At 53.3% G+C, this 22,471-nt stretch overlaps 1 protein-coding gene across 1 annotated transcript in view; it reads left to right on the forward strand.

Annotated features, from left to right (window-relative positions):
• Positions 1-22,471, forward strand: part of VRK3 (VRK serine/threonine kinase 3) — a 31,576-nt gene that overhangs the window by 1,135 nt on the left and 7,970 nt on the right. Inside the window, exons 2-12 of the mRNA XM_090260753.1 lie at positions 94-155; positions 1,519-1,658; positions 3,907-4,053; positions 4,735-4,929; positions 8,163-8,221; positions 8,715-8,781; positions 9,724-9,808; positions 10,070-10,175; positions 11,705-11,797; positions 14,986-15,118; positions 16,257-16,377. Of these exons, the coding sequence (XP_090116879.1) occupies positions 1,520-1,658; positions 3,907-4,053; positions 4,735-4,929; positions 8,163-8,221; positions 8,715-8,781; positions 9,724-9,808; positions 10,070-10,175; positions 11,705-11,797; positions 14,986-15,118; positions 16,257-16,377 (1,145 nt within the window). The 5' untranslated portion in view covers positions 94-155; position 1,519. The remainder of the gene's footprint in view (positions 1-93; positions 156-1,518; positions 1,659-3,906; positions 4,054-4,734; positions 4,930-8,162; positions 8,222-8,714; positions 8,782-9,723; positions 9,809-10,069; positions 10,176-11,704; positions 11,798-14,985; positions 15,119-16,256; positions 16,378-22,471) is intronic.

Raw genomic sequence — 22,471 nt, forward strand, 5'->3', positions numbered from 1 at the left:
GCTACATAACCAGTGCTCAATAAACATTAACCATTATCTTTCCCTTAGCTGTGAAGTGACCTGAGTCAGCCTCTCCACTTTATTCACTTACAGGACTCTGCTAAGATGGAGATTTCAGCCCAGTGAATCTGAGGGCCAGACCGTGACCCATAAAGGTACCATGTCCTCCAGCACATGTCCTTTAAGCCCTGTTCACCACCAACAGCCTGCTACTGCTCTGTCTCTTCTGTGTCACCACTCTGATACTTTAGTCCCAGGACGACCATTGCCATGGACATGACAGGGCCACTGGATTTGGCGCTTGCCCCATCTTAGAGGCCATTGTTGTCAAAAGACACTTGGCAAATTCTGCTTAAAGCCACTTAAAACCATCACAGATTTTCAAACTTTTGTTTACATAAGTAAGCTAGCAAAGTGTCAGTGTGTCCGTCAGACGAGGCTAGACTATGATGTAGTAACAACCCTGTGCCCTGGCTGGTGTGGCTCAGTGGATTGAGTGCTGGCCTGTGAACCAAAGGGTCGCTGGTTCGATTCCCAGTCAGGGCACATGCCTGGGTTGTGGGCCAGGTCCCCAGTTGGGGGTGTGCAAGAGGCAACCACACACTGATGTTTCTCTCTCTCTCTTTCTCCCTCCCTTCCCCTCTCTCTAAAAAAAATTAAATAAAGTCTTAAAAAAGAAAACAAAACCCTCCAAACCTCAGTGGCTTACCCCGAACACAAGTTTCTCACTAAGACAGAGTCTGGAACCAATCTCCAGGGCAGCCATCCTCTAGGCAGTGCTATTAGCGGGACAACAAGTTATGAAGTTACATGACCAATCAGAATTACAGACTTCTTAGAAGCTAAAAGGTACCTGGCAGCAACCTGGCAGCAATCTTTGCAGTCAGATGTCTTACACACTTCCTTTGTGGCATGTAACAGAAGGGCAGTTTTATACCACAGTGTGGTTTCCACTCTTCTGCTGACCCCGGGGAGGAGGAACCTTTTTCTCTAGCTGAGATTTCTTTCATGAGCTCTTTGGACAGCTTGTATTTTTCATGGGTGGGCACTGGGATTCCATAAGGCAGCACCAGTAGGAAACGGGGAGGCCTGAGGGGCTTAGGACTTAGGGTGTGGAAGGAGAGAAGGAGAAATTAGAAATATTAACAAATAGAATATAACAAATGAGATACCTCACAAATGCAGGTGAAGACCCGCAGTGCCTCTGTGATTGGAGCAGTGCTCCTGCTTAATTTTCACTGACTTCGAGCATCCTGGTATCTTTTGTGAGGTCTGTCTTCACCTTTGTACCTTTGTTTTGCTTCATACCTGCCCTGGGCAGGTATGACAGTAGAGAGACACGTAGCTAGAGGCTGGACATAGTAGGTGGGAACTCATTTTAGGAGTGGCCACTTCCTGAGTGTATTTTGTGGGTGTTCACTTCCCTTTGCCACCTTGAGGAACTTGGAGGACTGTTCATGAGTAGTGGATTAAGTTTCTCTTTCATTTCTTGTTCTCTCCTACACACCTGTTTTCTAGCATGAGCGCCTTCTGTCCAGACTGTGGCAAAAGTATCAAAACAGGGTTCAAATTCTGTCCCCACTGCGGGAAGTCTTTGTCTACAGAGGAGCCTGAGGGGTCCCAGACCTTCGTCAGACCGCTTGTGTCGTCCTTCCGAGGTAAGGACCGGCTTTGACCTTCTCCCTGGAGGGGGGGTGAGGTCCCTGTGTGCTGGTGTTTGGGGAGGAAACACAGCCACCCGGGCCTCCTCCCTCTTCCTCCACACCTCACGTGTGTGTGGGTCTCTGAGCGACTGCAGTTGCTGTTCCTCCTGTCAAGGTGGTTCTTCCCACATGTGGTGCGTGACCCACTCTCTCCCTTACTTCCCTCAGGTCTTTATCAGTTGTTGCCTTTTCCGAAAGGCCTTTCCTGACAGCTCTAATTCAAATCCATCTTTCCTACCTATGACACTCCCTATCCCCTGCCCCCGCTTTCTATTGCCTTTTGGTGCAAGTATCAACTCTATATTGCTTCTCATCTTTAGGCTCCATAAGGGTGGGAATTTATTGTGGTTTGTTGGCTGTTGATTATGGTTTGTAATCTGCTATTTGTATAGCACTCGGGAGCATTCCTGGCACAGAATTAGGTGCTGAGAAGATCCTACATTGACTGACTAAGTGAATGAAATATCAGCTATGGGTCCTGGCCAATGGAAAGTCCAGGCATTGGTAAATCGAAGTGGATTTACTTATCTGAAGGCCACAGAAGGGAGTCAGCATAGACAGGAAAAAGTTCAGCAGCCTTCATTTATTTTTTTTAAGATTTTGTTTGTTTATTTTTAGAGAGAGGGGAAGGGAGGGAGAAAGAGAGGGAGAGAAACATCAATGTGTGGCTGCCTCTCGTACGCCCCCAGCTAGGGACCTGGCCCGCAACCCAGGCCTGTGCCCTGACTGGGAATCGAACCAGCGACCTTTCTGTTTGTGGGCTGGTACTCAATCCACCGAGCCACACCAGTCAGGGCCAGAGCCTGGCTTCTTAATCCCAGCCTTCTCTAATGCCAGCCTAGGGCCAGTTCATCATTTATTCACCTAGCCATCAGGCAGCAAATACACATGGACCACCTGTTGTGTGCTTAGGTGCAGTGTTTGTCCCCAGGGCAGTAGTAACAGAGGAGAGGGACCAGGTTTCTGGTCTCGCAGAGCTTTGGGAGGCAGCAAGGCAAACAGACACTGAATACACAGTTATCAGTAGAGTGCGTGATAACAGAAGGGAAATGGATGGGCCATGGAGCACACCTCGGGGAGGTATGTTTCTGGGGGGATCAGGGAAGACCTCTCTAAGGTGGGTAATGTTTGAGCCCAGATCTAGAGATGATAAGAATGTGCTAGTGAAGAGTTGGGGCAAGGTGAGGAGCTTGGACCCAGAGTTGTAGGCTTTGGGGCATGGAAGCCACTTAAGAGGCCATTTCAGTAGTCCAGGGACCAAACGTGCTGGCTGAGGCAGTGTGGAATGAAAGACAACTTCTGTGTTTAGCAATATGGCAGACTAGATGACAGGCAAAAGCCCCTATGGTCTAGCACACCACAAAGTTGTGGATGAAATGTAAAAAATATCTTTTTCAGCCCTGGCTGGTGTGGCTCAATGGATTGAGTGCTGGCCTGTTGTGAACCAAAGGGTTGCTGGTTCAATTCCCAGTTAGGGCACATGCCTGGGTTGTGGGCCAGGTCCCCAGTTGGGGGCGTGTGAGAGGCAATGAATCTGTGTTTCTCACACACATCATGTTTCTCTCCCTCTCTCTCTTCCTCCTTTCCCCTCTCTCTAAAAATAAATTAAAAGATGAAGAAAAATCTAATGAAGGATTGGAGCCTCTCCCATAAACCAAAGGGTCTTGGGTTCAATCCCTGGTCAGGGTGTATATGGGAGGCAACCAATCAAAGTTTTTCTCTCTCTCTCTCTCCTCTTCTTCTCTCTCTACAATAAAAAAGGAAAAGAAAAAACATATCCTCTGATAAGGATTATGTTTATGCATATGTATAACATATATATTATATATATATAATGAAGGAACAAAAGTTAGTTAGAATTAACCTGGCAGACTTGAAAAAGAATCAGATAACACCTATGATGATAAAAACAAAGATCATGCAATCAGAAATTCATTGGATTGTTTACATGGCAGACTAGACAAAGCCGAAAAGAGAATAGTCAACTAGAAGGTAGATCTGAAAATTTTACCTAAAAGATAGAACAGAGTGACAAAGTGATAGAGGATGCAATAGAGAGGCTGAGACCCCTGAAGAAGCAGCAACATTTGGCTGTGACGGTCGAAGAGAAGAAGGTGGGTGAATATGAACCCAGGGTTTCTAGTTTTATGGTTCCTGGAAAGGGCCTTTGTAACTCGTCTGCATTTGGTATTCCTTCCACTAGGCTCGAAGAGAAAGAAGGGGACCAGTCCCGAACTCTCTCCCAAGAAAGTGAAATGGTCCGACTGTGTCACTTCTCCGTTTTCCCTCTCCTCGGACTATGACAGTTCTGGGTCTGAAGATACCTTGAGTCCTTGTGGGAAACACAAAGGTAAGAGTCAGGGCTGATCCTGCCTGACTCTAGGTGGTTAAAAGGTGGGTCACCTGACAATGTGTTGGAGCACCCTTCCCCTGCTCAGGTGTCACTGACACCTGCCTGGACCCTTATCCCAGCCTCCGGGCTCCCCCTTCAGCCCACTGCTGCATGGCCAGAGCTGAGCCCACCCCTCCCTGCTCACAGTCACCCATTGTTCCCATTGCCCCACAGTGTGGCCTCTTCAGCCTGGCATTTGGGACTCTTTATACTTAGCACAAGGCCAGGTCCTATCTCAGGACATTTTTAGTTGAATGTCTGGAATGTCTTTTTTTCTTTCTGGTAAATTTTATTCATTCAACAAAACTGAATTCAAATGTCCCCTCCTCCTGGAAGCCTTCCGTGACTTCTTCAGGCACAATCTCTTTCTCATACCTCTCTGGACTGCCTTGTTTGACCGGCTGTGCCCAGGTCAGACTCCCCCACCTAATCAGGGGCTGCTGAGGGAGGGCCCCAGGTCTCACTCATGTCTGGGTCCCCAGCTTTGTCACCAAAGACCTGACCTGTGAAAGGTTGCAGGAAGCATTTGTTCATGGAACAAATGGATAAATGAGCAGTACTATGAGTACTAACTCATTATCCATTCAACTTTTCTCTCCTGGACGCCCCTTCTTCTTTATTCTGGCCATCCTGCTGTAGGAGCCCAGAGAACACCTCCCTCCCCTAAAAGCAATCTGCAGGCAACGAGAAGAAGCCCTCAGACACGGAAGCGGAGCCGTGTAACCACCTCTCTTGAGGCTTTGCCCACAGAGACGGTGCTGAAAGACAAGTGTGGACAATATTGGAAGCTGGGATCCTTCCAGAGCAGAGATGACCAGGGCATTCTCTATGAAGGTACACTCTGTTTACAGGTGGGCAGGTGCTGGGCCGGGCCAGGCCATCTTGGAACAGGGCTAGGGGATGGGAACCTCTTTCCCCATATCCCAGCTGCAGAACTTCCTCTAGGCACATTTCTCTTAAACTTGGGACTGCAAACTACCCACTTACAGTGGCCAGGCAGGTAGAGTAAATGAGTGCAAGAGGCTGGGGAGTAAGGCAGTTGGGAGTGGTGGCGACTGTGGCCAACTGGAGAGCACTCTCCTTCAGCTCCACCTACTGTTGTAATAAGGATGATGATTCATATCTACCCTGCAGAGAGAGGATGGCTGCCCTACCCCACTTATATTTAGTTTGAATGTTGAGCCAGATGATATCACACACCAAGAGGATATGACAGGTTTATTTCTTGCACAGCTGAGATGTCAAGGAAGGGCATCTGGCCTGGGTTTTTATTGCGGGTAAGGGGTGGGGCCCTGGCGAGTGTTTCCACACAGCTGTCAGGGCCTCCCAGAGGCAGGAACCCCAGGCTTGCTTACCAGCCCACGCAGATGTGGGATGGGACAGGAAAGAGGCAGGGTAAGACCTAAAAGCTATCCTTTAGTCAAACGTCAAAAAACGGACACCTTCTTACAATGAGGAAAATAACTGTGCTAGCAGTATGAGTAATAATCAGCCTCCCATTTACTGAATTCTTGCTCAAGGCCAGGCCCTGTTCTTCACACTTTATTTGGGTTCGGGGGCTTTTATGCTGTCTTTTGAGATAAAACTTATGTAACAAAATTCGCCGTGCTAAAGTCTGCCATTCGCTGGGGTTTAGTATAGTTGCAGTGTCGTGCACCGTCACCACCATGTAATTCCAGAACATTCCCATCACCCCCAAAGGCAGCCCATGCCTTTTAGTGGTCGCTTTCACCCCCGTCCCCTTTCCAACTACTAATCTACTTTTGTGTCTGTGGATTTGCCTGTTCTGGACATTCCACACAAGTGGAGTGCTAGAGTAGGTGGCCTTTGTGCCTGGCTTCTTTCCCTCCACCTGATGTGTCCAAGGTCCGTCCGTGTGCCAGTGCTCATTCCGTTTTATGGCTGAGCCATAGTCCAGGGGGTGTGCGTATCGCGCTTGGTGTATCCCGTTATCAGTTGGTAGGCATTTGAGTTGTTTCCGCTTCGGGCTGTGATGAGTAACACTGGTGTGTGTGAACATTTGTGTACAAGTTTTTAGGTTTTTTTTAAAAGATTTATTTTTTAGAGAGAGGGGAAGGGAGAGAGAAAGACAAGGAGAGAAACATCAATGTGTGGTTACCTCTCACACACCCCCAACTGGGGACCTGGCCCGCAACCCAGGCACGTGCCCTGACTGGGAATGGAACCAGTGGCCCTTTGGTTGTCAGGCCGGTGCTCAATCCACTGAGCCACAGCAGCCACGGCTATTATTATTATTTTTAAATGTAAGGAGACTTGAGAATAGTTATGTTGATTTGGCCCTGGTAGGTATGGCAAGTTACTTTTTTAAAAAATCCTGATCAAGGACATGCTTGTTGAGTTTACACAGAGGGGAAGAGAGAGAGGGAGAGAAACAGCGTCAGTTGCCTTCTGTATGCACCCCAACTGGGGACCGAACCCACACCTTGCGGTTTATAGGATAGCCCTCCAACCAGCTGAGCCACAGCAGCCAGTGCAGGCGGCGCTATTATTATGTCTCCTGGTCCCTCTGAGTCCCTGCATCCAGTCTCAGGGCTGGGCCTCAGTACTCCTATTTTGCAGACGTGTCAAGGAAGGCCCAGAGAGGTTTAGCACCTCATGCAGAGTCACACAGAGTTGATGGCGGGGCGGGGCCTGAACCCAGGACGGCCTGGCACAAAGCTTCAGCTCCCATCTCGTATGTCAGGTGGCGCTAACAGCCGCAGCAATAATAATAATTTCCTCGTAGGCCCGCTTCCCTACGGTGAAGGAAAGGCTGTGTGTAGAGCCCACCCTTAGCACAGGGCTGGAGACGTGGTGGGGTTTGTGATGCAGCGGAAGGGGATGACATGCAAGGTGTTTCTGTGGAAGTGCCCCAGGGGTTGGTGCCTGGGGAGGGAAGGAAGAAGGTGGGGCTGTTGCAGAGGCCTTGGGGCAGCCTGAGCTGGCGGGGCGGGGGCGGGGGGCACTGGAGTAGAGGTGGTCCTTCAGCGTGGGTCCGCGTTGGGCTGTGCCTTTATATCCCCCTTCATGAGCCATTGGGCACTGGACGTGGGCCAGCCTGGATCTGCAGCTGGGGGACCCCCGCGGGACTGAAGGCTGCCTGTGATGGGCACGGTGGGGCTGGACTACGGCAGCAAGTCCTTCCTGGGGTGCAGCTGCATCCATCACGTGGTCCTGACCCGTGACAGGCTGTGTCAGGGTCCCCAGGGCCACCCCCGGGTCCAGTGACGCACCAGGGAACCGCAGGCCTCACGCCATGACCCATCACGGCGAAAGGACATAGCAGAGTCGGCAAAGGGGAGAGGCACATGGGGTGAGGTGTGGGGGAGACCAGCCGGCACAGTTTCCAGAGCCTTCTCCCTGTGGGGTCCCACAGGACACACTACAAGATGTGGCAGTGCGTGTGGAATGCTAGAGACCCTCACCCGGGGTTTTTACTGGGGGCTGGTCACGCAGGCGCCCTCTGCCTGGGACACACCAACATTTCAGACTCCCGGAAGGAAAGCAGGTGTTCTGCAGCACTGTCTGGGCACAGGGAATCCCTCTGATTGGTTAGAGCCACGGTCCCCAAACTTTTTGGCACCAGGGACCGGTTTCTTTTTTTTTTTTTTTCAGGGACCGGTTTCATAGAGACAATTTTTCCGTGGGCTGGGGCAGCGGGGAGGATGGTTTCAGGATGATTCAAGCACGTTACATTCAAGCTCACCTTCTGTGTGGCCCAGTTCCTAACAGGCCCAGACCGGTACCAGTCCACGGCCTGGAGGTTGGGGACCCCTGGGTTAGAAAATCCTGGAACCCTTCCAAAATCTGGGTTCCCAGACAACAGCCAAGGGCAGCCTTGCAAGCAGGCCGTTCCAAGGAGAGCCGCCAGCCTGCTGTCAACAGAGAGAGAAAGAGGGAGGACAAAGGCACCTGCCTGACAATAAGGAAGAGCAGGTCTTAAAACCAGGAATGCACTTTACCCCGTGGGAACCAGGCAACTGAACCTGCTGCTCATTACTAGGAAGGTTAGGGACAATGACGCTCCTTTCCCAGTGGATAACCCTGCTCATCTTGTCCATCCACAGCTAAGTCTGTCTCCACCGGCGAGTCAAGTGCCCAGAAACAAAGGTTCTTGCTTAAACTAGTGAGTGTCCCTCACGATGTGGGTGCCTGGACTGGGGGCGGGGCGCGCTGAGGAGAGGGCCCGGGGCTTTGGCAAATGCAGCAGTGACCTCCGAGCCTCTGTGTGGGCTGGGAGAGGCCGAATCCCATTAAGGGCATAACCTGGGAAGTTGCCCACATCTCTTCTGCTCACAGCCCCATTGGCCAGAACTTGTCACATAGTCATTCCTCACTTCAGGGGGACGCTCAGAAATCTCACTTTTAGCTGAAGGCCACACATGTAGGGAAAACTTGTAGATTCTGTCATAAAAGAAAGAAAAGGAGCTTGGGGGATGGGGGATGACTTGAAGTCTCTGGTAATGTGTTCACGTGTAGCACCCTGGGGAATTTGGTTCTGATGGGTGGGACTTGATGGGGACCGTGGGTGTTGCTGGCATTACCGTGGGGTGGTGGTCTGGGATCCCTTGTCTGAGAGATTCCAGTGTGACAGCCTCCTCCCCCTCCTCCCACACTAGGATGCCAAGGATGGGCGCTTGTTCAACGAGCAGAACTTCTTCCAGCGGGCCGCCAAGCCTTTGCAAGGTATTCCACAGGGAAGCGGGCACGGGGGAGAGATGGGGATGCCTGCTTGGTCCAGACAGCTTCTCCCTGAAGGTGTGGGGAGCGTGGGGGTTACCTAGAAGGCCCCGATTTGCTCCTGTCATCCTCAGGCCTCAGGCCTCACAGGACAGACAGCACGAGACCAGTTCATACCAGCTCCTGAGAGGCGAATATTAAGTTTTCAAAATTAGCTCAAGCTCATTGTTAAACATAGCCATTATTTAAATTAATTACCTCAACTAACAAAGTGGATCAAGAACAAGGGTAATAAACACTCAAAACTCATCACTTCCCAATTATTGGCCTGTTTCTTATCTATACCCTTGAGATTGTTCACGTCCATTGCGCCTGGATGGCGAAAACGCCACGTAACTGTGCCGCTGCGCACCTCTCCCCCTCTCCACGTCCTGTGAGGTCCTGTCAGTAGCTTGGTATTGACCCCGGTGGCAGTACTTACACCACAGGAATCGGCAAACACTATAAACCAGGGCTCCTTCCCCTGGACAGCCAGTTGTTCAGCTTTGATCAGCACGCCTCTAGGGCTATACCGTCCACCTGAGACCCTGGGCTGACATCTGGTGACACCACGACCGGTTTAGACATTCCTGATCTTATTAGCCATCTGCGTGAATTCCGATGTCCTGCCATTCTTGTCCCTTCCACTCGCTCCAGATTTGTAATTCTTTTCCCATGTTCACGCCTTGTCACCGGCAGACATAGATGACAGACATTCAGGGGTCAACCAGGCCCACCCTGTCAGCACCCCCATTATCAGCCCACCCACAGAGGTGGCGTCTCTAGCCAGGAGACTCGGGGTCTGGCCAGGGCTTGGGTGCCCTCTGCTTCTGGTCTGAGAACGGACTGTTGTCCCCATGGACCTGGGAGCAGGTGGGCCCTAACCTCTCAGGTCCCTGCCTTCCATAGTGAACAAGTGGAAGAAGCTGCACTCGAACCCCCTACTGGCCATCCCCACCTGTGTCGGGTTCGGCATTCACCAGGACAGGTACAGGTGAGTCTCCACCTCACTGGCCCCTCGCCTTCTCCCTGTCGTGTGCTCAGGCATGGCTGGGACCCTGGAGCGAATGGCCTGTGAGTTGCTCCCTTCCTTTCTCCTGCTTTGCGCCAGGCTGATCCCCCATCAATCAGAGCCCTTAGTCTTGCTCGGGACCCGGGCCTCATAGCCACCCAGCCACAGTCCACCCTTGGTGGCCTTTGCTTTGCCCCCTCTCCTGGTCGCCCTCCCACCTCCTGCGATACTCATGTCTTCCAGGTTCTTGGTGTTCCCCATGCTGGGGAGGAGCCTGCAGTCGGTCCTGGATGACAACCCGAAGCGCGTAATGCCCATGCGGTCCGTGTTCCAGATGGCCTACCGCTTGGTAGGTGCCTAAGCACTGCTGGCTGCCGGCCAGGGGGTGCCCCCGGGCTCCAGCTGATCAGTCTGTCCTTTGACACAGTCAGTCCGCACTTGCCTCTGCTGGATACTGACACCAGCACACTGACTAGCAAGGTGCACACCAGGCCGTGAGAACCAGGGCATAAGCATTACAGTGAGGGGTGCTGGCGTTGAGGGGTCCGACTGGGCTTCCTGATGGAGATCCTTTCCGAGGCAGGAGTGGGAAATAGCAGGGTGCTGGGTAGGCTGGGAGAGGAGGTACATGAGGGGAATATCCCAGGCCGAGGCTGCAGCTTGGGCAAAGGCTTCCATGGCAGGGAGAGCATCATTCCTTCCTTCCTTCATTCTTTCATTAAATGGTTACCAGGCCCCTGCTGGGCGTCAGTCACTGCTCCAGGGTTGGGCAGTAGCACAGACGTGGCTTTCCTGTCTAGTCAAGGAGGGTGAAGGTAAACAGTTGCACAAATTGTGTAAAGTTCCTGAGTAGCAACGTGCCCCTGCTATGATGGCGAATAACAGGCCCCAATTTAAATGGGGGGAGGGGTGAAAGTGGCAGGGGAGTGACACATTAGGTGAGTCCCAAAGGTTTTTATGCTCAGAGTGTCTGCACTGTGGTGTGCGGAGGGACAGAGAGTCAGAGATTGAGTGGAGAGGTCAGCAGGTCAGCAGGGACCAGATCACATAGGGCCTTGCATCCCAAGCTGAGGAGCTGGAACTCTGTCCTGAGGGCCCTGGGGAGCCATGGAAGGATTGGGAGCAGGGGAGGGGCACAGTCAGCTCTGTGTGCAGAAGGCCCGTGTGGGCCTTACGGAGAGGGCTGGGAGGGGTGAGACAGCATCTCTGGTAAGGTGTTCACGTGTAACTCCCTGGGGAATTTGGTTCTGATGGGCGGGACTTGATGGGGAGGTCGGGGGAGAGGGGGCGAGGCCTGAGGAGTGGGGCCAGGCTGTGGGGGTGCTGAGTGTGTAGGACAAGCAGAACTTGGTGGACAGTTAAGCCATGGGGTCAAGGGGGCCTTGGGGATGTCACCACAATGTGACAAACAGCGAGGCAGTTCAGTATATGAGTCTGGAGCTCCGTGGAGAAGGCAGCTTCCGAGATAAAAATAAAAATTGCTTAACTAAGTGTATTTCTGTTCTCTAGGAGAAATGAAAGGAACTCTTTGCTATATATGGACATTGGGGGATTTTTTGGCAGGGGGAAATAAGTAATCAACTTCTCCTCATCCTGAGTTTTCAGTCAACTAAAAAACAGATCTAAGAGTCAGATGGAAAACCAAATGGTAGCTTTACTGCTGAGTTTTTTAAACCATTATTAGAAGACCTGCTTCAGTGTGCTGTCAGAGTGGGCTTCCTAATGGTCCCCCGAGAATGAGCCAGGCCTAGCCCCCACCACCATGGTCACAGGCAGGCCATATGACCACAGGCCACAGGGGGGGCCTCAGTCACCAGACTTGGCATCAGAACGGCTTGGTGTGAGTCATGCTGCTTAAATCCGTGTTTCCTCCCCCAGCTGGACGCCCTGGAGTTCCTCCACGAGAATGAGTATGTTCACGGAAACGTGACAGCTGGCAACATCTTTGTGAACCCAGAGGACCTGAGCCAGGTACTAGTCAGGTCTTCCCCACCTTGGGGGCTCCCTGGGCTCAGGATCTCATCTGTCTCAACACTTCCAATTATTTTATTTCAATTTTTAATATTGACTTAGACAGGAATAGAGAGACACACACACACATCGATTCGTTGTTCCGCTTATTGATGCATTCATTGGTTGATTCTTGTCCGTGCCCTGACTGGGGATTGAACCCCCAACCTTGGTGTATCAGGAAGATGCTCTAACGAATTGATCTGCCCGTCCAGGGTGAAACTAGAGACAAGCAACTTAGAACCACGGATAAAGGATAGGAAAAGCAGCTCAAAACAAACAAGCAAATCCACAGACTAATTAAATATATGAAAAGTTGCTCCACCTCCCTAATAATCATAGAAATGGAAATTAGAACATACCTTTTTTTTTACCCTTGGGGTGAACAAAATGTAAAAGAATGATAACATCTATGGTGATAAAAGGATATAAAGAAATAAAAGTTCTTTATATTGTTAGGAGCATGAATGGGCGGCCTCTCGGGAAGGTGATTTGGACAAAACAGTCAAAATCTTAAATGCGTGTTTTTTTTGACCCACCAGTTCCTCTTCTAGGAATGTGTCCTGTCCATTACAGTGACCCCTCACTTAGCGCGGGTATTACGTTCTAGAGCCCCCCGCGATAGGTGAAAATCCGCCAAGTAGGAACCTTACATTTATTTTAGTATTTATATATATTTTGAGGTTTTATAAACCCTTCCCACACACTTATAAACTGTTCCCAGTCCCTCATTAACCTTTCCCACACTTTTATAAACACTAATTATGCTCTTAAACATAATCTACACTCTTAAACCTACGTCACTTTAACAACATACATATACAGTACTGCAAAATCCCACAATATAGTGAAAAATCCGCGATAAATAAATATAATATTTAAAAAATCCCGCGATACAGTGAGGCCGCGATAAGTGAACCGCAACACAGAGAGGGACTCCTGTATTCATTGGACTGTTCAGAGGTACATGTACACCCATGCAGTGTTCCTGTCATAGTAAAATGGAACACCTTAAATACCTAGTCCCAGTAGGGTACTGATTAAATAATGTTTTAAAGTAAATTCTAATTATGTTTTCAAATGACACGACTTAAGCAAAAAAAAACAAAAAACAAGGAACAGGTTTAAAAAGGGAGGAGGGCAATATATGGGTCCCGGGTATGGAACAATCCAGGTCCTCACTGGTCGAGGAACCCAAGCCCTGTCGTTCGGAACAGACTTCCCCATCTCAGGCTCGTGTTGTTTGGCACAGTCACCACCAGCACATGACGCTTTGTGAGGTGTCGGGGGCTTGGTGGGGGATGAGGAGGCCAGCAGCCAAATGCTGAACGAGGTGGGTTATTGAGCTTGCGACACCGCTGCTGGGGCAGATGCCAGCAGCCAGGGTCAGGGCGGAGTGCGTGTTTAAGGAGCTCTGAGACTTGGGTCACGGAAGCTGCACAGGATGGGCTGCGCTGTCCCCATGTACGGCCAGCAGGCTGGTGGTTGGACAGTTGCCATCTCCTGCTAGTGGCCTGAGTCCAGGGCCACTGGGGGCAGCGGGGGAGGTGAGCTGCCTCATGGCAGGCCTTTGTTTGAAATGACGGGCTTTTGGAATGGTGGGCCTCAACCTCACAGATACCTTTGAAGGACACAGGCGACTAGTCCCTTGCGCCAGGGGCAGCAGACTTACTGGGGGTCAGGCAGTCCCTGACACCAGCAGTTACCATGTGGGCTTGCTAAAGCCAGGCCTGGATTCCCAGAACCCAGGTCCGATGCCTAAGAGGCTGACGGCCCCTCGGCTCAGCAGCCCGGTGGAAACAGACCCAGCGAGCCTCACCTCCATCACGGGGGCTAAGAGGTGGAGGGAGGCGACCCAGAAAAAAGTCTTCGGGCTGTACTGGTCAGAGCTCCCCAGAGAAACGGAACCAACAGGACACACACAGAGAGATTGGTTGTAAGGAATTGGCTCACACAAGTGTGTACAGCAGTGAGTTCCAACCTGTGTGCCACAAGGATTTTTAAAACGCACAACACATGACTAGTCAGGGGCACTGACCTCTTTTCCCTTAGATTATTAAATTTTTAAAAAATGACAACACATCCGTAGCTGTCCAGGGTGAGTGAATCAAAAATTATACCCGTTCTTTTTGTCAGATCAACAAAAGATATATTTTCGGGTGTGCTGCAGATTTTTAGTCATTAGTTTATGTGCGCCATGAGATGAAAAAGTTTGAAAATCCCTGGTGTACAGAACTGTATACGAAGAGAGCTATTATAAAGAATTGGCTCACACAATTATAGAGACAGAGAACCTCAAGATTGCCCTGGCTTGTGGGGCTCAGTGCCTTGAGTGCTGGCCTGCAAATCAAAAGGTCGCTGGTTCAATTCCCAGTCAGGGCTCATGCCTGGGTTGCGGGCCAGGTCCCCAGCTGGGGGTGCATGAGAGGCAGCCACACATTAATGTTTCTCTCCCCCTCTTCCTCCCTCTTTGTAAAAATACATAAATAAAATCTTTTTTTAAAAAAAGCCCTAAATATCACAAACTGTGACCGGAAGGAAAGGATGTAGATCTCTCATGGACAAAACCAAGAGTTGTCCATCCTCCAAATGGCAGAACACAGTGAGCCATTGAGACACAGGTGGGGCTGACCGTGAGCCTGGCTGATGAGCACTTTCTGGTTTCAACCCCTGCAAGGTGGGGACTGGCATGGTCTTCATGTCGCAAATGGAGAAATCAAGGCACAAAGAAGTTACGTAAATTGCCCAAGGTTGTACAGCTCCTGAGGGCCAGGCGGGCGTTTGGCCCTGACCTGCCTGGCTCCCGGGTTAATGCCCTGAACCACTGTTAAAGTACAGAAAGCTGGATGCCCACCAGGAGGTGTAGTGTGATCCGTTTGTGGAGAACTAGAGCCCCTGCCCCGTCCACATGTGTCTACCAAGTATGTGAAGAAAACTTGAAACGATGAGACTTATCAGTGGTTACTTCTGGGTGTTGGTTTAGGCGGCTGTGTTGCAGTAGGGCTGGTTCGTTTAGGTTCTTTTCCCTACGTTCTTTTGTACTGCTGGGCATTTGTTTGTTTCCAATCATAGCCATGATTGAACTGTCTGATTCCAGAGTCCAAGCTCCTAACCACCAAACCATATGGCTTCTCCCCGTGCCCACACAGGTGACGCTGGCGGGCTACGGCTTCGCCTTCCGCTACGCCCCAGGCGGCAAACACGTGGCCTATGTGGAAGGCAGCAGGAGCCCACACGAGGGGGACCTGGAGTTCATTAGCGTGGACGTGCACAAGGGATGCGGTAAGAGGCCAGAGAAAGGGGTCAGGGCCGTGGGGACACGCTTCTCATACGAGGGCAGCTCTAGGTTTTCACAGCCATGTACAGCAGATGACCAGTCCCTGGAGTCACCCAAAGGAGCCATGATAGGGATTTGGAATTAAGACTAGCGTGCCCAAGCACTGGGGTTTTACGGGTAGTGAGTCAGCACCAAGGACAGAGGTCAGCTGGGCACCGGGAAGCCCAGCAGGTCCCGAGGTTCAGATTCGGGATCCGGTGGAGGCTTGGAACCTGCGAGCTGCCCCCGAGTCGCCCAGGAGAGGCTGCTGAGGAAGCAGTTGGCTGTCTGTGTACGGCGCGCAGGAGTGAACTCTGGGCAGAGACTCCCATGTTGACGGGATCTCAGGAGCTGTCAGCTGAAGCCCTGGGAGAGGAGTGAGATTATCCGAGGGAAGCTACCGAGTGAGCAGAGAGCCGGGGCGGATTCCTTGAGGAGGTCTCAGCCCTTCCCCAGATCCCTTGATATCCTGGCCATCCATGTGCCCACGACCTCCCACCAGCCCGCGCTGCGAGCCCACCCCGCGGAGGGGTGGTGCCCGCGCCTGCAGCATCCGGTGGCACAGGCACCTCTCGGTGTTGGCTGGAGCTCGCACGGGTTGTCCAACCCCTGACGCTTAGGCAGCGTAGCAAGTGAAACACAGTGGTCGTCTTTGCTCCCCTGCTGGGGCTGTATTCAGTGTCCAGCCTTCCGGGCTCCCTCATGCCCTGTTCTGTGTCCTCTGCAGCTCAGGGGATCCCACAATGTAACATCTCCCCTCTAGACTGAAGAACGGGCACCCACCCAAACTCTCTAGAATTTGAGAAAGTGGATGGGGCCCGGTGCACAGGGCTCGGAGGCTCACTGAACGAGGGAAAGACAAGTGGATGAGGGAGTGCGCTGGTGAGCGCGGGGACGAAGGGGTGGCTGAGGGAGGGAGCGAGAGCCCCCGAGAGGCTCCTGAGAGAGCAGGCGCATGCAGGGCGCGTGAACCACGAGGGCCCGTGCGTCCGGGGGTTGAGGGTGTGATGCTGGGCTGAGTCCGTGAGAGAGAGGAAGGGGGGTGGGCCTGGCAGTGAGTGGAGCTTCCAGACTGAGCTGCCCCCTCGTTCCCTCCATCCCCAGGGCCATCCCGCCGCAGTGATCTTGAGACCCTAGGCTACTGTTTGCTGAAGTGGCTCTACGGGACCCTGCCGTGGACAAAATGCCTTCCCGACACTGAGGCTATCATGAAGCTGAAAGAGAAGTGAGTCTGGGGGTCAGCAGGGCCCCCCACTGGCCCACCACCCATGCAGGTGGGGCAGACGCTCAGAACCCACAGGAAACAGGAGGGCGGGGAGGCCGCGTTCAGCGGAGCCAAGGGCTCTGCAGGCCTCAGGCGTTCGCGCCGCTCGATTCCAGCAGAGAAGAGCGTGGGCTCTAAAGCCTCGCTGCCTGGGCTCAGACTCCGGCCACACCCCTGCAGGGCGTTGGGTGCGCAGCTTAACCTCCACCAGCCTCAGTGTCCTCAGTGAGATGGGACCCTATTAGCTCCCACGGCGGGGGGCAATGGAAGGACTCGGGGGCGTCAGGGACACAGCACTCGGTGGAGAGCCAGCCTGGCCTACAGAAAGTGCTCCCCGTGCATTGGGCCTCATGGCTCATTCAGGCCTTCCCGTGCGTGTGGGCAACCTGGGCAGTCGGGCCGGGGCGCCTCAGCACAGGGCAGCGCCAGCCACGGCGCCCCCCGCCCCGCCCTCGGCCCTGCGTGCGGAACCGCCGGAGCCCGCTCGTTCTGGGTAGGCGCGCAGCACCGAGGCCAGCGCTCCCCGCGGCCGCGGGGGGAAGTGCCGGCGTGAGGTTCAGCACCACGGACAGAGGGCAGCCGGGCGCAAAGGGGCCTTGGTCCTGGGCACAGGGAACGCTGCCGGCGCAGTCGATGGGGTTCAGGATTCGGCACAGACCTGGGGCTGAGACTTGCCCAGCAGTCAGCCCGGAAGGGTCGCCCGGGAGATCGTTGGCTATCGATGTCTGAAGTGCAGAAATGAGGTCTAAGCGGAGATCCAGACCTCAGCAGAGGCCCTGGGAGCGGGGAGATTTTCCAGGGCGGAGATGCAGAGCGGGAGGGGGAAACTCCCCATGACCAGCATTGGGTCCTCGGTGCTTCTAGGTTCTGCGCGGACTGTGCTCACCTGAAGGCTCACGCGTTTATTTTCTGCTTTAATGTCCCCCATCCTCCTCCTCTCAACCACGGCTCCTACTCCCACGTGCCTAATATGCGCTCTACTGATGTGTCTGCTTAAATGTCTGTATCCTCAAACCCGCGTGGTGCCGGGGTCCTGCGTGGGTCTGACGTGTGCCAATGGTGTTCTCCAAATCGAACCTGTTCCTGGCTTTGCCACGCAACGCTGCGTTCCTCAGCTTTACCCGCATCATTACACATGCATCAAGGTTACTACTTCTGAGCACTGCCCTTAAATGCGTTTGTACAGACGGGCCTGTGTCCGTAGCTATGTCTGACACGCGCACTTGCGTCACGCCACTAGCGCTCTGCTCTGAATGTTATTGTCCCTTGCCCTCTCTCACTCAGCGCGGTGTTCCTCGGCCGTCGGCGCCCCGCTAGTCCGCTGCCTCTGCGTGCTTCTCCGGACTTTGCTTGTTTAAACGTATCTGTGTCCCTGAGAACAGGTCGTGGTGCTGTCAGGTGTGTGTTTGGCAGAAACGGCGCCATGGCCTGAAGCTCGTCCTCCTCCAGGGGAGCCCTTCCCGTCCCCCGCCTGCTTGCACGCGCACGGAGGAAGGCATGTGCCCGTCACGTCGGCCCGCTTGTGAGGACGTGTTCAAGGCTGACGCTTTCATAGCCTCATCCCCCCAGGTCCCGGGCCCAGTGCGCCCCTTGTCCTCAGGACAATTCTGAAATATATGCACTGACGGCCTGCGGCTCAGGGAGCTTACGGCACCAGCCCAGGTCACGCAGCTACTAAGCAGAGACGCGTAGACGGACACGGGGGTCACCGGGCTCCAGAGGAGGCCCTTTCACTTCAAAGCCAGTGTCTCCCCAGTGTGGGAGGCTGGCCATGGCCTTCCTGCCCTGAGCGAGCACATAGCTATTGTGCACCTGCTATGCTCCAGGCTCCATTCTAGGGCCCAGGGCACGGGAATAAGTAAGACATGCCTATTGGGGGTGACAGGAAAGAGATCAGGAGTGAAACATGTCAGAAGTCAGACCGGTGGGGCGGTCAGGGCAGAGCAGAGCCCTGGGGACCCACCAGTGGGACCATCGGGGAGTGGGCACCTGCTGCTCTTTCAGACTTAACGGCAAGGGCAGGTCTCACAGCGAAGGTGACAGGGAAATCACCTCCAGAGGGGCGCTGAGGCAAGGAGGAGGTCTCCCTGTAGTGCCGATGTGCCCCAACGTCTCTGCTTCCGCAGGCTCCCTCCGCCCCGCATGTGCGGGAACACGCGCCGTCGCCTTGCCTTCGGGCCTTGTTGCTTTTACTCCCTGGTTGCCCAGCGGCGTTCCGTTGGTGAAATGAAGTCCGGTGAAAGCGACAAGTCACAGAACGGGAGGCCCAGGCCGCAGAGCGCCCTGCCCGTTTGCCAGCGCGTTGCGTGTGACCGACGTTTGTCACCTGCTGCTCTGCGTGTGTCTGTTGGGTCAGTTAGGGGCAAGGCTGAGCCCTCTCATGAGGAGACCCCACAACACTGTGGCTCAGGGGAGGCAGATGTTTACATCCCCCTCGTGAACAGTCCCAAGTGGGAGACTGAGGGTGGAGGGGGCCTCGGCCCCTTCAACAAACGTGCCTCCTTCTCTGGGTGCCAGCTCTGCTGCTGCTGTCCCCGTTACTTTGAAAGGGCCGGACTAGAAGTGACAGGCATTTCTTGGGCACGCAGCCACCCTGAGCTGCAATGGGCTTGGGAAATGTCTCCAGCCTGTGGCTCCTGACCCTTGGTCTTCTGCCATTAAAGAGGAGGGTGACCCTGGGCGGCAGGTAGCAGATCCTCCATGGTGCCACCTCAAGTCACATTCCCGAGGGCAGGGGCCACATTGGCTCTCTTCACCACTATGTCGTTCACAGCACAGTGCCCAGCGTGTCGTGAGTGCTCACGAAATGGTTGTGGGATGAATGCATGCGCCTTTGTTCTCAGGCCTGGGCTTCTGTGTGGACACGGGTCCGGCACACAGGCCCCAGCCTCGGGGGTTCCCAGGCTGGGAGGAGACACCTGGGCAGGAAGCAGACACTGCATGACGGTGGGAGCAGAGGGGAGGCCAAGAGCTGGGCTTGGCCCACCAGGATCCTCGACCGTGAAGATGCCTGACCCCGTCTGTGGAGGGCAGAGTTATTTCCCAGGCAGGCAAGACTTCCGGGCTGGCGGGATAGCACATACGTGAACTCATCATTCATTCATTCATTCATTCATTCATTCTCCTGAGGGCCTCTGTGTGCCAGCCCCTGGGCTAGGGAGCACTGGGGTCTGCCAAGGGCACCTCATGTCATCAGAACAGCCACCTGCTGCGGCCCCCTGGGTTGATTCCTCTCTCCCTCTACTTCTCCTGACCCCTAAGAACAGTCACATCTCTCTTTTCCTGTCTCCCCCATCTTCCCCTTCACAAGTCATCGATGACCTCAAGTGCCTGACTCAGAGGCTCTGCAATCGCCAAGTTGATGCGGAGTAAATAAAACGGGTCCTAGTCATCGTTTTAATATTGATGATTTCAGTACGAGGAACAATTCGTTCCAGAGCCCTAGGTCCCACCCACAACCGCAGAGGGAAGGCAGGGCGCTTGAACGGGCTCCACAGGGGGACCCAGGCAGTAACAGCCCTCATTCTGGCCCCCACAGCCCAGACCGAGGCAGTGCCGGAAAGAACCACGAGGGGCCGGTGTTGGACATGCACGTGTTCTGGGACCCTAACTTGCCCTCTAGGGCATCTTAGTGGTTGGTGTGTGCGGCCTTTTTCCGTTCATTCAACAAATACCTATTCCTTTTCCTATACATCCTGGTTCATGCCAGAATGAGTGACTCAAAGGAACAGAAGAGACAGTGGGTGCCCCAAGGTTCTCAGGTGTGCAGAGCCCCCAGGTGGGAAAGCACAGATGTAACCCAGACCTGGTTCCCTGCTCTGAGGGCTGCCAGCTGGGCGGGAAAGTCCCAGGGAAAGTCCCAGGGACGCCAACAGCGGAGTGCTCCTGCGCCCTGTCACTCCCTCATCCACCACACACCCCGGGGTGGCCCTTCCCTTGCATGGATCTCGCCAGTTGCTGTAGGGCATCCGTGGACCTCTGCACAGGTCCCCACGAACTCAGGAGGGATCAGCTACTTCTGCCTCGAGGGGTCGCGGGAAGCCTCCAGGAGACCAGCCCTTGAGCTGTGTCCCAAGTGGGCGCAGCCACCTAGTGGGGTCGGGGGTGGGGCGTGGAGGCCGTCCAGGGCAGAGAGAGCATTATGTACGGAGGCCCGCAGGTGGGTGTTTGACTGCTTGGAGGACCAGACAAGGTTTGGTGCAGCTGGAGCATGAGATTAGAGGAAGTCAAGGAGACAGGGCCAGGAGGGCTACCCCCTCCCAGCGACTTCCCCGGGGAGCCCCAGTAGGGCTGCGGGCTGGGAGGAGCTGAGGCAGCTCTGGGTAGAAAGACTCTCTAGGGCCATGCATGGGAGGCCTGGGAGGAAGCCGGGGTCCAGGGAGGGGATGAGGCCTGAGCTGGGCCCAGAGCCATGCACAGAGTAGGGGATGGGGCGCTTGGGGACTTCTCGGCCATGGGGGAAGGAAAGAACAGTGCCCAGGTCTGGATGAACAGTGGGGAGCCAGCCCAGTGGTCCATGCCAGTGAAGAAAGCCAAGGAAGTAGATGGATTTCCATTTGTCCTGAGTGGTCCAAGAGGGGTGTGTATATGTCTCTATAGATACAGGTATACAAATATTTGTGTGTGGATAGATAATCACTCCTTGTTATCCACAGATTTCATATCTGTGAGTTTTCCTGCTCACTGGAATATATCTGTAACCCCAAAATCAATACTCAACAGTGCTTTTGTGGTCATTCCCAGACACACAGAGTGGACAAAATTTAGAGTCGCCTGATGCCCACATGGCAGCTGAGGTCAAACAAGGTGATATTCTGCCTTCTTGGCTCAGCTCTCTGTAAACCAGTGTCCTCTGTGTGGCCTATTTTATGCCACATTTTCCACCTTTTTGTGCTTTTTGTTGGAGATTTTGATGTTTCAAGTGGCCCCAAGATGCGCGGTCCCCCTCAGGAACACACCCACGCCTGTCTTCCCTCTCAGGCGAGCATCTCCTAAACCAGCGGTTCTCAACCGGTGGGTCGCGACCCCTTTGGGGGTCAAACGGCCCTCTCACAGGGGTTGCCTAAGACCATCGGAAAACACAGATATAATTACATATTGTTTTTGTGATTAATCACTGTGCTTCAATTATGTTCAATTTGTAACAAGGAAAATACATCCTGCATATCAGATATTTACATTATGATTCATAACAGTAGCAAAATTACAGTTATGACCTAGCAACAAAAATAATTTTATGGTTGGGAGTCACCAAAACATGAGGAACTGTATTAAAGGGTCGCGGCATTAGGAAGGTTGAGAACCACTGTCCTAAACTGTAAGGGACCCCACGAGGCTTGCAACCGGCAGAGCAGCGGGCAGCAGCAGCTCGTCCCGGGCTGAACCCCTGCACCTGTCTCCACAGCCCCTTCTCTCTGACTCTCCCGTGAGCCGACGCAGCCCTGCCCAGGCTCTCTCTCTCCTGTCGCTTCTTCTATCCCAGGCCCTTCATTGCTTCACTGTCCCCAGCTTTAATAAACGTACTCTCACAATCAAAAAATAAATAAATAATAAAGTGGCCCCAAGCATTGTGGTGAAGAACTGTCTCGTGTTCCTTCGTGTAAGAGGCAGTGACATGCTTCACAGGGAAGATGTGCATTAGATGAGCTTCCTTCAGGCGCAGCACAGCGCCGTTGGCTAGGAGCGCCACGTGAATAAATCCACATTGTATTAAATAAGATGCCTTCAAACACAAGCACATGAAGCAAGGTTATTGTGTATTGATCAGTTGATGAAAATGTTGTGAGCAGCCCTAGCTGGCGTGGCTCAGTAGGTAGAGCGCTGACCTGTAAACCAAAGGGGCACTAGTTCAATTTGCAGTCAGGGCACATGCCTGGATTGCCAGCCAGGCCCCCCAGTTGGGGGCGTGCAGGAGGCAGCCAATCAATGTTTCTCTCTCTCTCCTCCCCTTCCTCTCTCTCTAAAATCTGTGTGTCCCTTGCACATTGATGTTTCTCTCCCTCTCCTTCCCCTTTCTAAAAGTAAATAAATAAAATCTTAAAAAAAAAAAAAAGCC

This window comes from Furipterus horrens, unplaced genomic scaffold, assembly GCF_987537825.1.
Source record: "Furipterus horrens unplaced genomic scaffold, mFurHor1.1.pri manual_scaffold_13, whole genome shotgun sequence".
Taxonomy (NCBI): Eukaryota; Metazoa; Chordata; class Mammalia; order Chiroptera; family Furipteridae; genus Furipterus; species Furipterus horrens.